Source organism: Exophiala dermatitidis (genome assembly GCF_000230625.1).
Source record: "Exophiala dermatitidis NIH/UT8656 unplaced genomic scaffold supercont1.5, whole genome shotgun sequence".
Classification (NCBI taxonomy): Eukaryota; Fungi; Ascomycota; class Eurotiomycetes; order Chaetothyriales; family Herpotrichiellaceae; genus Exophiala; species Exophiala dermatitidis.
This window is the reverse complement of record NW_008751650.1, coordinates 2,447,054-2,459,559: the sequence shown is the minus strand read 5'-3', so window position 1 is coordinate 2,459,559 and position 12,506 is coordinate 2,447,054. Positions and strand designations below refer to the sequence as shown.

At 52.7% G+C, this 12,506-nt stretch overlaps 3 protein-coding genes across 3 annotated transcripts; all 3 read right to left on the bottom strand.

Annotated features, from left to right (window-relative positions):
- Nucleotides 1-549: 549 nt before the first annotated feature.
- HMPREF1120_06445 (uncharacterized protein) lies at nucleotides 550-2,864 on the bottom strand (the record flags this gene model as incomplete). Its single annotated transcript, XM_009160648.1, has 2 exons — nucleotides 550-2,026; nucleotides 2,095-2,864. The coding sequence occupies 2 exons, from the start codon at nucleotides 2,862-2,864 to the stop codon at nucleotides 550-552; spliced, it is 2,247 nt and encodes a 748-aa protein (XP_009158896.1).
- Nucleotides 2,865-3,640: 776 nt separating this feature from the next.
- Nucleotides 3,641-8,614, bottom strand: HMPREF1120_06444 (uncharacterized protein; the record flags this gene model as incomplete). The annotated part of the gene is made up of 2 exons (XM_009160647.1): nucleotides 3,641-3,820; nucleotides 3,875-8,614. 2 exons carry the CDS (start codon nucleotides 8,612-8,614, stop codon nucleotides 3,641-3,643), a joined length of 4,920 nt encoding a protein of 1,639 aa, XP_009158895.1.
- Nucleotides 8,615-10,503: 1,889 nt separating this feature from the next.
- On the bottom strand, nucleotides 10,504-11,736 carry HMPREF1120_06443 (phosphoglycolate phosphatase; the record flags this gene model as incomplete). The annotated part of the gene is made up of 2 exons (XM_009160646.1): nucleotides 10,504-11,296; nucleotides 11,591-11,736. The coding sequence occupies 2 exons, from the start codon at nucleotides 11,734-11,736 to the stop codon at nucleotides 10,504-10,506; spliced, it is 939 nt and encodes a 312-aa protein (XP_009158894.1).
- Between the last annotated feature and the right edge of the window lie 770 nt (nucleotides 11,737-12,506).

Genomic DNA, 12,506 nt, shown 5'->3' with positions numbered 1-12,506 from the left:
CATTAGAAAGTAAATATGTTCTGCTCACGAGCTCGAGCTCGAGCTCATGCCAGTGAATCTCTCTCTCGATATTACCATGTATATATGATCTCAACCCAGATATAACCCACCAGTCGCTACCTGTCTGTCCTTAGAAACGTTCCCCATTGCCCGTGAATTAGAGCGCCTGCAAAGCTAAAAGACAAAGCCTGCATAGAAAAAGTTCGAATCATTCATTAGTGTTCCCATCGTCGTCGTCATCGTCGTTTTCGTCGTCATGTCATCTCATCCATCGTAGATTTGTAGTCATCTCACCGTTCGAGGAGAAGGACCTCTCATAGTGAAAAAAGGGGAAAGACATTCTTCTCTGTCCAAACCGAACCAATCCATCGCATCCATCCAGCAATTTATTTCTCTCTCGACATTTCTGTGCGGCAAAGGATCGTTGTTTTGATAAATATCAATAGGTAGATTTCCGTCGTGTCCTGTTCAAATGTTTGTGATGCATCACGTTCGTTTCGTTCTGTTCACTGCAGGTTTTGCGCCTCTGTTTTTGTCGTCTTTGTAACGTTAAGAAGGCACAGGTACACTGTTAGCCCAGTCCTGAATCCGTCTTCCGTTCTGGTCCTCGACAACATGATCATGATCTCTAGCAATTCGATGACCTCCAGCTCCGTCGGGGACGGCGGTCCTGCGTCGGACGGAGATCCTTCGAGGTCTCCCATCACCACGACGATGCCGTATTACTTCTTCAGGTCTGTCGTATGTTTGTGTATCGTCTTGACCTTCTTGCTCGGCTGGATCCTGCGGTTGGGGTCGCGCTCGAGGTTGTTGGCCACCACCGCCACCACCAAGCAACTCCAACATCTGTTCCATCTGCACCGGCATACCCGGCATCCGATTTTCGCGGCCCATGACAAACCCATTCAACAGATCTCGAGCCGCCTGCCCCGCCTGGGCGTAATTTGCCGTCAGCGCCTCGCGAGCCTGCTGGATGAAGTTCTGGTTCCCATTCCCAGCACCAGCGTCCTCGCCCTCACCGTCGGCTTGCCGGTTATTGTTAACACCAACACCGTTGAAGATACCAATACCTAACTGCTGCATCCGTCTAGCCAACTCTTCATCTCTCCGAATCTGATCTCTTCTCCGATCCATTTCCTGCTGATACCGTATCGGATCTCCCTCTTCATCCCCCTCTCCCAAACGCATATCAACAGCATGGTAATTGAACCAAGGACAATCACAAGATTTCCACTTCAACCCACACAACATGCAAAACTCAGCCATACAGCGACAAGTCATATGGTTACAACCTTCCTTGAGCTCGACCATCGCCGAGCAATTATAACATCTCTGCCAGCCTTCCTTCTCTGCAACCTCAACAAAGGCCTTTGTGGCCGGATCTTTCGGGCAATCGCGGCTGGTGTGCATTTTCTGCGAACAAATCCCACAGACGCGCGTCTTGCATTGCTTGCATCGGCCGACTTTGCGCCCGTGTTCGACGGTAATGTAATGCGGTTTGATCCAGGCACCGCATCGGCGCGCGGGACAATAGATCCGGTTTTTGGTCTTGTATTCCTCAAACTTGCGGTTCCAGAGGACTTTGAATTTCTGGTCGAATAGTTTGTCGACGTGACGTAGGTCGATGTGTTGGTCGGTGCAGCATCGAGGTGGCATGTGCGCTGGGTCTTTGATGGACATGCTGAAGATGCGTTTGAGGCATGAGTGGCACATTCGGTGGGTGCATGGTAGTTTGGCGGATTCAGAGCTGGGGATGTCGTCGGAGCCGCAGGTTAGGCATGAGACTAGTTTTGGTGCAGTGGGTGGTTTGGGGAGGAGAAGGGCGCTGAATAGACTGGGTGGTTTTCGAGGACTGGGATTGCCAGCACCAGTTCCAGCTTCAGTTTTGGGCTTCGTCTTCTTCGCTATTGGTGTTGTTGTCGTCGCACTTCTTTTGATCGTAGGTGGTCGTGGTCGCTGTGCTTTTCCAGCAGGCCCATTGCTCTGGCAATACATCGCTTCTGTTTCATGTGTAGTCTTCGACGGCCTGGCAGAAAAACATTATTAGCCCATATATTTTCAATCGAAGGTTAGGTTACAGAGAGAGCGACATACTCTTCTTCTCCTTCTTCTTGTTGTTCTCCGTGACGTGACCGTCGCTTACTACCAGTAGTAACCGGTTCAGTATGCCTGCGCTCAGGGGCCCGTCGTCTTGTCTCTCCATGATGGTCTGCGATTGTATCCATATCCACACGTAGGGGTTTACTCTTATGCTTGGACGTTGGTACGGTTGTTCGGGTCCTATTGCGTATAGATTCCCGCTCCTCTTTGCGATATACATATTCGTCCTCGCTGTCCTTGTCCTGCGCCTGCGCGCGACGCTTGCTCTTGCTATCCAATGCCATGGACGATTTTTGAGGAGACTTCTTTGTATCAGATCTGTAGTTATGGCTGTGGTTGTGGTTGTGGTTGTGGTGGTGGTTCGATACTGATACTGATCCCGTCCTGCTGCGACGTCTCTTTTCTTTTTCCTTGTCCTCGGTGGCGAGCGTTCGCGTCCGTTTGACGTATTCGTACTTCATCTTCTCTTCTGGCCGTTTGTCATTGTCCTTGTCCTTGTTTTCGGGTGACTTTGACTTTGACTTGTTGGTGTTGTTGGCCGCCGCCGCCAGGTACGTGAGACGTGCCTCTCGGAGCGCATCCAGGTCGGCTGGGGGGCGTTGCTTCTCGGTAGTGGTAGTAGAAGATGACGTCCTCGATCTCGTCGTCGCACCGCCGCTGCCGCCATCCTTGAGGGGTCTTTTGCTGTTGTGTGATCTTCTCAGAGACTCGGACTCGCCATCATCTTTCCGTCGCGTCTTCCGACTTTTCACTTCTCCAGCCATGAACCTTCTGCTTTTGTTCGTTTTGCGACCTCCCTACTCACGCGGGGAAGGTGCTGGTGTTGGTGACCGAGGGATATGGATATGGATATAGATTTGGGCCGCGAAATTGTTGGTTACGACCAATCAGTGGATTGGCGCATGCCACACTTCCTGGATATAGTTACACGAACAACCATACAGTGCGCATGACCGGCATGCGAGGGGTGCGTTCAAAGGTGTGATGGGCACAATTTGGTTGCGAGGGAGGCGAGGCAACCAATCGTGGCGAGCCCCGTGGCCGTGCAATGTAAATCTGGCCTGAGGCACCAACTTGGACTTCAGGTGTCCTCAGGAATTCATTTAAGCGATCGACATTCAATTCGTCCAGCCTCGGGGGTTTGGATACTAGTACATAACTTGAACCAGGTTCAAGTTGGAGCACACTGGCACTCCGGATCAACAGCCCTGTCTACTACTGTGCAAGAGTTCTGTAAGTAAGGAAGACAGACTATCATTTCTAGATATAAGCATGTCCAAGTTGTGAAAACAAAACGATAGTCATTATTTCCAGGCCCGGTACTAGTATCCAAGACGGTCCGCGATAGGCACATGCCAGCTATGCAACCACAACTTGAACGACTACAACGTCGTAGTCGAAACCAGCTGGCGAAAGAGGGTATCTATCATGTTCTTTTTCCATGTCTTTATCGGCAACTTCAACGCCCAAAAGCAATCGAAAATGTCACCCGCTCATTACCACTAAGAGCATCAGATATTGACGAGTCGTTTGTACATCATCAATATGGGCTGATAACCTCATCATCGCTGTCGATTTGATTCGGGCTGCCCCTAAAGCGAGTCCTCTTGACCGCATTCATATCACTTTTGGAACCGCCGCCGCTCGCAAGGGGTCTGGGTCCGGATGGCTTTCGTCCCGGAGCCTGGCTCTGGGGCGACCGTAGCGCCGCAACGGGAGACTGTCTCATCATTAGCATACCATAATAACAGTCTAGGATTGGCTCGGTACATACCTTGTCATAAGCAGGACTCCCAGCCCTGGCAGCGGCCACATGGTCGACGTACGTGGGCTGCCTCTGCCCTAGAGGAGGACTCATCAGGACTTTGGGAGGGCGCTGAGGCACCAAGGGCTCATCATTCAGAATCTTGGGCGGTCGAGGAGGGGCTTGAGAGTTTCCAGAGCGGATACTCCTGTTGTCAAGATGTGTCCCATGTCTGTCGGAGTATCCCATATCCGAAATCGGGCTGAATTGTCTCCCGTATTGCGTTTCGTCAGCGGTTGGGTTGTGCAACCCTGAATTGTTATCCCATTGAGATGAGATTTGCGAAGTGGGGGAGAGCTGATCGTTGTAGTTTTGCGCTTCCGACTCCAACCGCGACTGGAACCGCCCAGTTGGGCCTTGTCTGGGTTGAGGGTGCTGGAGGTTGACGCTATTTCGATGAGCTTGATATTTGGGATTGTCGGAAATTTGACTGGGGATTAGGGGTGACGGTGGACGGTCCTCTCCGCCATTGTATTCATCATGGTACGACGCGCTTGAATGGGCACGTTCGTCCATCCGCTGGTTTTGCTCGTAGTCGTACTCGCCAAAATTAGAGTCTGAATAGGGCCGAATGCGCTGTGTGCTGTTACGGTAGTTGTCCCCAGACGATGCGGTCGTCTTGGACCACCGCGAGACCATCTTGGGCAACAACGACGACGCGAACGACTTGTGCTTCCGCCCAGAACCCTCACCTGTAGACAGATGAGGTGTGTTCTCATTGCTGAGGGATCCCACGTTCTGGTCATGCATTCGTGGTGGAGTGTTAAGAGGTACAGAACCGCCACGAGCATGTCTCTTGCCGTCGGATGTATTCGCCATTGCCGCATGGCCGGGGCTCTGAATATTTCCTGGAGCTCCTGCCCCAAGGTCTTCACCATAGTCATCATACTCTTCATCCCCCTCCATGACCGTGCTGACCCGGTTACCAGAATCTCGACGGATATTATAGTTTCGGTAGTCAGCTTGGCGGGAAGAATTGTTCGAGAAAAACCCTGAACGGTCACCCGTGGAAGAAGTGCCAGCTTGGCCTTCAGGCTCATAGCCCGTGTCCGTGGGAGCACGAGCATTGTCTGCAGACGCCAAACTGGTGGATCGAGGTTGCTCCTGTGTACCACTTGTGACTTGCAGAACACGGAGACCCTCGACTTCATCCAGAAGTCGCATTAACATGGCTTCGATATTCTGCAGCTCTTGCGTGTTCTTAGCTCCAAGTCCACGCAGTGCTCTCTGAAACACGTTGCGACGCTTTGTAGGCAGGTCTTCTTCAGAAATAGCAGACTTCACTGGTCGTGCAGTTGGTACGGGTTGTGGTCGAGGCCCGCCGACCACCTTCTGTGTCCTCTCGTGTTGCTTCTCCGTCACGTCCAGTATCGCTTCATCCTGTTTGGCGATAAAGTTCTTCATGTCCTCAAACGAGTTGCGCATTTCAGCAGCACTACGAACCAAGGTGACCAAGATCTCCGTGTCCCGTGCGTTCCGCTGGGCGTCGCGGACAGTCAGATGGTCCATGAGAGCCACAATATCTTTCGACTGGATGTGATCGCGGCCTCGGCCTGTCGCGCTATCGTACATGGGAGACAGCCCGTGCGATAGACCACTTATGTACTGCTCACGCGGATTGGTGAAGGGGTCTTCATGAGGCCCATGATTGTCCAGTGGCATTTCCGGCGTGAAACGATCATTGTGCGCAGCTTGACCTTGAGAATAGAGGCCGGGAGAACGAGCATTGGCCCCTGTCTCATAACCTTCATCTTTCGCGCCAGGCGGTGTTGCCAGAGATTGTGGTTTCACATATGGATCCCGGTTTGGGTCCAATTCGTGGTCACGATTGATGGTCAGGGCTTCAGGGACGAGATCGGTGCCCGCGGACCCAATATCGCGGCTGACAAGGGGAAGTTTGAGCTCTGCCTGCGAGCGCGGCGGTGTCGGATCATATGGCCAATGGTCGGTGCTGCCTTGGGCGAGCCCGCCAATCGGCCCTCGTATGATAGATGGGTTTGTGGTGATATCGGATTCAGGAGAATGCTCCGCTTGAGCATCAGCAACCTCACCCGTTACGGTCTTCTGAGCGGACCGGACTGAACGAGCTGATCTATCCTCGGCGTGTTCAGTGACCTGAGGAGAACGAACCGGTGGAGAGGCCTTGGCTGCAACGGCATTTGAGTAGTTTTGTTCCTGCCGACTGTCATGCGAGAGCTGTTGTTTCAGTGGACTGCCGCTGTACCGCGACTCATAATCACGTTGAGAGGTGCGAGAACTTCGGACGTCGCTATTGCCTGAAGAATCACCCTGACTCATACGAGACGACGTGTTTGGAATGTCCACCACGGAGGGCTCACAGAGGGATGCAACGGCGGATTCGACGCCCAACGGTGCCTCAACAAACTCCGCGATCGCTCCGCGTCCTTTCGCAACTTGTTGTCCTGCAGTGACTTGATCGGTATATGGGGCATCGCGATAGCTTTCGTTCTCCAGGTGTTGCTCGTCAAAGACAGCTTCTGGGCTGCCCTGATGGGGAGTGTTATTGACTGAATCGCCGTGCTGGCCCATGATCTCACTGCGATTCTCCAGACTAAAGCCATGTGGTCTTCTGGAGCGGGCTAAATCGGTGGTCGGTGCCGATGAGAGGGTAGAAATAGAAACTTGGTCATCCATCTGAGGTAGCTTTTTAGACGACCCAATCGAGTCCAAGCTGCGTTGTTGCATAATAGAGTTGCGATTGGGCTCTGTTGTAGTGTAACTGGCCACACTCTGGATTGGACTGAGACCGCGTCGAATTGGGTGTTGTTGATGCAAATTTCTCTCGTACTGTCGAGCTCGTTCAGGGTCGGTCAAGGCGGCGAACCCATGTGTAGCAAAATCGATATCATCCTCAGCCGCCTCATCGCCGCCTGCAGGACGAGGAGATGCGTTTTTGGTAAGATCATGTGCCGACAGGTCGTGCTCCGAAAAATTGGCATGATGAGTCCCTAGTCCTCTCTTAAGGTCAAATGAGCTTCTTGTAGGGGTATGAGATCCCGAAAGCGGTAGCTCAAGGGGAGACCCCCGTACCACTTCTCGTACTTCGTGCTGAGTGGGAGTCATTGCACCGCCATCGTTGGAGGACTGCAGTGAGCTTCGCGTGAGGTCCGTACCAATTTCGCTGATAAATGGCATGGGAGGCACTCTGTGCTTAGAAAAGGAATCGTCTCTCTCCACGATACTGGTGCTATGACTGCTGCGGCTCTTGCTGCTTCTTCTCCGTCTGCGCTGTTCAGGATAGTCAAGGCTTGAATTTGACTCGTGCGACTTCAGAGCCGCAGCTGTAAGAGCTGCGCCGCCGAGTGCTCCAGCAGCCACATCCCTGGCACGATTGCTCTTCGAATGTCTGTGGGATCTCTTCTCCTTGCGAAGGCTGCTACTTTCGGATTGTTCGTAGCTCTGTTCTGATGCCGAGTCGTAGTCCGCTGTTTTGTGACGTCTATGGTGGTGTCGAGAAGAGCCAGATTCTTGGCTTACACGACGCTTTGACTTGCTGCCTGACGACTTGCGCCGTGTTTGCTCCTCTCGGGAAACGGTACTGGACGAAATGTCGGAAGGGTTACTCGGTTTGTCATGTCGAACACGATGTGAGTGCTTCTGATCTCGTCTTATTTCGTTGAGTTCAGGGAGGATCAGACGCCGAATGGCATCTTCGACAGTCTGTAACAATTTGGGGTTGTTTGTGATAGACACATTGGATGCTCCCGAGCGTATTGACCGGTCATCGGCCGGCCGGGGTTCCGCAGACAAGTGAGAAGCGCTGAGTAGGCTGGAGTTCGTGGCACTGGGGGTTGAATCATCATCAACAGTCTTGGTAACGCGGGTTCGTGATTCAATTTTCGGGCCCTCTGACTCTGTATGGACGGTGGTCCGATGCCCGCTGGAACGCCTTCCACCGGCCGAAGTTCGAGGCTTGTTGCTAAGTTTCTCGATGACCTTCTGCGTAATTCGCTCATTGCTCAAGTTCCGCTCAGCGTTGACAACAGGAGGCTTCAATGTCGCATTTTCAGAGGATGCGTAGCTCCCCCTTGGAACAGATTGCGACATGGTGGTAGGTTGATCGAGACCCAGAGAACTCTCCGCTGGCATGGAAGAGATATCGGACTCTGGGATGATAGGCTTGAGCTCAGGGGATACGCTTTGCCCGGACAAGTCACTGGCGTTGTTGCGTAAGACCTCAATCTCGACAGGGGCCGCCGAAGCAAAAGCGAGGCGCTCTGCAGACCCCAAAGAGCTGATATTGCTATCGATCTCGTTCGGCTCAAGCGTCTCGTTTCCTCCGATGGGGATGACGTGTGTATGGGACGGTCGCCGCGTTGATTTGGATTCCGTAACCAAGATATGTCCTTCGCCCTTGTCCTTGTTCTTATGCGATTTGGACGGGGTGACACGAACCCTCAGACTTGGTCGCCTCTGACCAGGATCAGTTCCCTTGCTTCCCTCAAAGTACTCGATCAGGAGAGATGTCTGCGACTGTTGGCTGGATTTGCCCAGTTTACCTAGCGTGTTACGCTTGTGTGAAGTAGTGATGGTGATGGGCCTTCCGTCTTCCGGTATCGTCTCAGATGTCTTGTCACTCCTTCGAGAGAGATCAGTGCCCACGTCGGAATTGATTCCAGCGTCGTCGGTCGAACCCAACAATGAGTCGGTCGGCGCAGGTAGGATAGGGCGTCGACTCGTAAAGCCCATTCTGAAGCAGCCTCAAACACGCCGGGGTCTGGAGCACGCGCCGAATACTTCGCGCGGCTCGATGCAATCCTATGTTATTATCTCCAAGAAAGGTGGTTGAGGTCCGTCATGGCTGTGGGACAAGAGGGTCCGGCCCAGAAGCGTTAGGCGTAAACAAAGGCGTGAGGGCTTTTCGGAAGGGCGACGGTCGCTTTTCTTCAATAATGTCGAAAAGAGGCTTATGGGTAGAGGTCACTCAAACAATCCCAGGTTGCAAGTTGCAGGTAGGAGAGCAGGGAGCCGCTGTAAAGACGGTAGCCTCAAAGAATTGTGAGGCTGGGAGTCGCTTATTGTTCAGTAGCTCCGTAGCGAGAGGTTGCGACAGGAGGCGAGGCAGAGATCCGTACGCTTGAAAGGCGGACAAACAACGCTCAAGGGTATCTCAAGGTAGATGCAACGATCGGTCAAAGGGCAAAGACTAGCATTACGGTAGAGGGAGTAGAAAAAGAAAAGACGAAGTGCCAGTGAGGAAGATTGATGGTTGCGCATCAGCCCGATTGCAATGGTGGTGAGATGTGCAGGTTTGTAGGCACGGCGCAGGCGGAGAGTTGCTACTGGGAGTTGACAGCCGGGCCGGGGCTTAGGATGCTGCCGGGGGCGGGTGCTAATAATTTAGGCGACTGAAGGAGTCCTTAGGCACCCTAGTTGCCCTTCTGCGCGCCCATTTGCGTGGTTCAGCTCCTCGCTTCAAGCTGTTCCCAACTCTCCCTCCGCCCCTCCATCGCTTGCGCAAAGAAGTGTTTACTACCATCACCTGCGGCTGTGACAATTCCTCAACTATGACACTATTTATTGCATCCATGTTCGTGGATCGCAATCTGTCGTCCATCACTCAGTCTCTTTCTCCAGATCCTCGTTCAATTATGGTTATCATTTAGACAGCGGCAGTCCGAGCTTCATTCCAGCACGTCCCCTCGCCGCGGCCCTCTCCCCACTGACATCTTCACTATACCAAGGTCGTGACGCTGCTTGAGCACAGACCAACAGTGTCAACGGCCCAAGGCCATCGCTCGAGTGGTGCTGCAGCCAGACTACAGTAGCACGTTCTTTTCGTACAGTGTATCCACGGGGCAAGGTGAAGGCGTTTGGCCGTCCTTTGCGTCCACCACTAATGAATGCAAAGGCATGTTCTGCAGCTACATGCTTGCAAAGTCACCTGTCGACGATAGAACGAGCATCAATCACCCTTCTCCCGGCCGCGATCCTCTTGTCCGCGTCCATCTCTTCGCTGACCGCCAATGTTCATGCCCGACGCAGGAGGCTAGAACTGCCATGCCAGTGGTTGAATTGCTACGAGCGAGGAGTTTACGATGTTGTCACTAGCAGATCCGAGAAGGCGGTTGGCTGGACAAATAGTCTGATGCTAATGCTACGGCCCCTTGCCGCCGTCCCACGCTTCTCCACTGTGATAATGGCGTCCGACATGGCAGCCACTTGAGCGTTGAGGCTTGACCGTCGCTCGCAAGTCCCGATGTTAGAGGCCGTGTCCCAAAGCTGCGTTGCACAGCGACCTGCCGGGGTGGGACAACAGAAAGCTTTATCGCCTAACATCGGGCACACCGCATAACACGCTTGCCAACACATCGTTTGCTTTACATCGAATAATGTGGCTTTACCGCCACCTCGTTGGCTATTCTGTGGTCCAGGTGTTGTGCTTCCAACTATCTGGGTGGTTCTGCAACGGACGGAGGAAGCTCGGTTGATGTCACCACTACTGGCATCACCGGCATAACCAGGCTACAGGAATTATACGGTAGGTGAGGCTGAACTGTGCGTGCATGCTCCGTGCTACTATCCCAGGGATTGAATGGCCCGCTTAGAAGTCTCGACTTTGCTTTCCAATTGCCTTTTTATTTTGTCTCTGCAAATCCCTTCTCTAATATGTCTATCAGCTCATCAAGCCGTCTTATACACAGCCCTGAATACTCATGGTTTGCCAAGTGCTCATTCTCGTCATTGACCAACAGCACGGTGGCGGCGCCAGCTCTCCGGCCGGCCGCCATATCGTCTATGCTGTCGCCCACCATGATAAGACCGGATCCGAGGACATGGCGCGCCAGTTCCAGCGGGTCTAGCTCCCCGTCTTCGGTGACTGTGGCAGCCAGATCCTCGGGACTAGCATCGACATCTCGATCCAGACCCCAAGCCTGAGCTATTTGCCAGATACCCTCGGGGCTGGGTTTGGGTTTGATCCCTTCTGTCTCGCGCGTGATGATGGGGTCGAAATGCTCGCCTGGTAGGTGAGTGTCCAGTAAGTGATGCACGGGAGTCGGGAAGTTCCTGGTGCACAGGGCTTTACGAATCCCGCGGCGGCTGAGGTAAGCCATCAACTCTTTTAGGCCTGGCTGAGGACGCTGGGATGTCATGGCATGTCGTTCAATATCGCGGATTTTGGCCACGGCACGTGCTTGTGGTGAGATTGGGGGAGGATCCGGCTCGTCCGTGCTATGAGCCAGGATTTCCTCCGATGGTGGCTCGGATGGGTTGGCGGGTGAAGAAGGCGGCTTTTCTCCTTTTCCATCTGTAGACTGCTCTGACGTATCTGGTTCGTTGGACAGAGATCGGATGTGGTCGAGAATGTCGACGGATCTGGGAATGCCCAGTGCCGCGCGCATCTCTTTGAACATGTAGTTCTGCGGCAGGCTGGATTGGATTCTGGGTCAGCTTTTGAAGGGTGCTATAAATGTGCCCGCGGAAGCCAGATATGAGGGGTGAAGAAGGTCAGGGAAGAGAGCCAGAGAAAGAAAGAGGAGGATTGGGCAACCATGACAGCTTGAGTTCTGTCGCAGCAACTTGAGCAAATTGCCATGACTCTGTTTCTGTTGGATGGAAAGAGGATTTGGACAGTTCGAACACGGGTGAACCGAACGTGCGCTGCATTGATCGATTCGTCCATCTGACTCCAGTGGTACAAGCACAGGTTTTCAACATACTTACCATAACGTCCCATCAACATCAAACACAATGCCCTTCAACTTCGGCAGATCCTGGCCGTGCTTCGCATTTGGATCTAACGGCGCGAACCGTCGCGGTTTGCGCTTCGCATCGTGGACGGGCGGCGTCGACGGGATTCCTGCTGACATGGTTGTAGAGGTGGTGATTGTTCGTGTTTGTGTTCGATGGACTGCAGAGGGAGGTTGTAAAGGTGGTAGATGTGTATATCGCCGCGATGAGAACAGCCTCTGCGTTTCACGTCGAGTTGATAGAGTACCTTCGGGGTCCTTTGCTCTAGAGACAATAGTACCGGCCCTGCGCGTAGGTACAAGTGCAAGTGATGGTGTACGAGTATATAAAATAAAAAGCTTCGAGCTCAGCTTTGTCGCTGTCGTTGTTGATGATGGTCCACGAAAGAGTAATGGTGCGGAACTTGAATACTGCATGGTCTTCTCCCGACGAGCCCAAAAATGGTTATGAGAACATGCTTAGGTACGGTTACAAACTTTTTTGAATCTCGATTGCTCTGAAGGCAGCTATGATGATGTCTGACCAGAGGTGACTACCGGAACGAAGAGGAGATGAGATTGATGTCGCGTGCGGCTGATTTGGCGTCATGACACAATAAAAATAATTATTAATGCCAATGTAGGTACATGACAGATACTTCGAACAGCACCCCCTCGAGGCTTCCAGACACTCGACGTATCTTACCTGGCAGAGTACGTTTCTTCCAACCCACTCCAGAGAGCAATATGATTTATTTTGAAAGTCAAGTTGATGGCAATATTAGTACTTGAGTGTAGTAGCACCTCCCGCATCTCGATTGATTTCGCTATAAGAGAAGCTGTAAACAATTGCTACGCACATCAGCCGAACGGCATCGAATTCCAGGTCGAAATAGTTCATGTTTGGATTC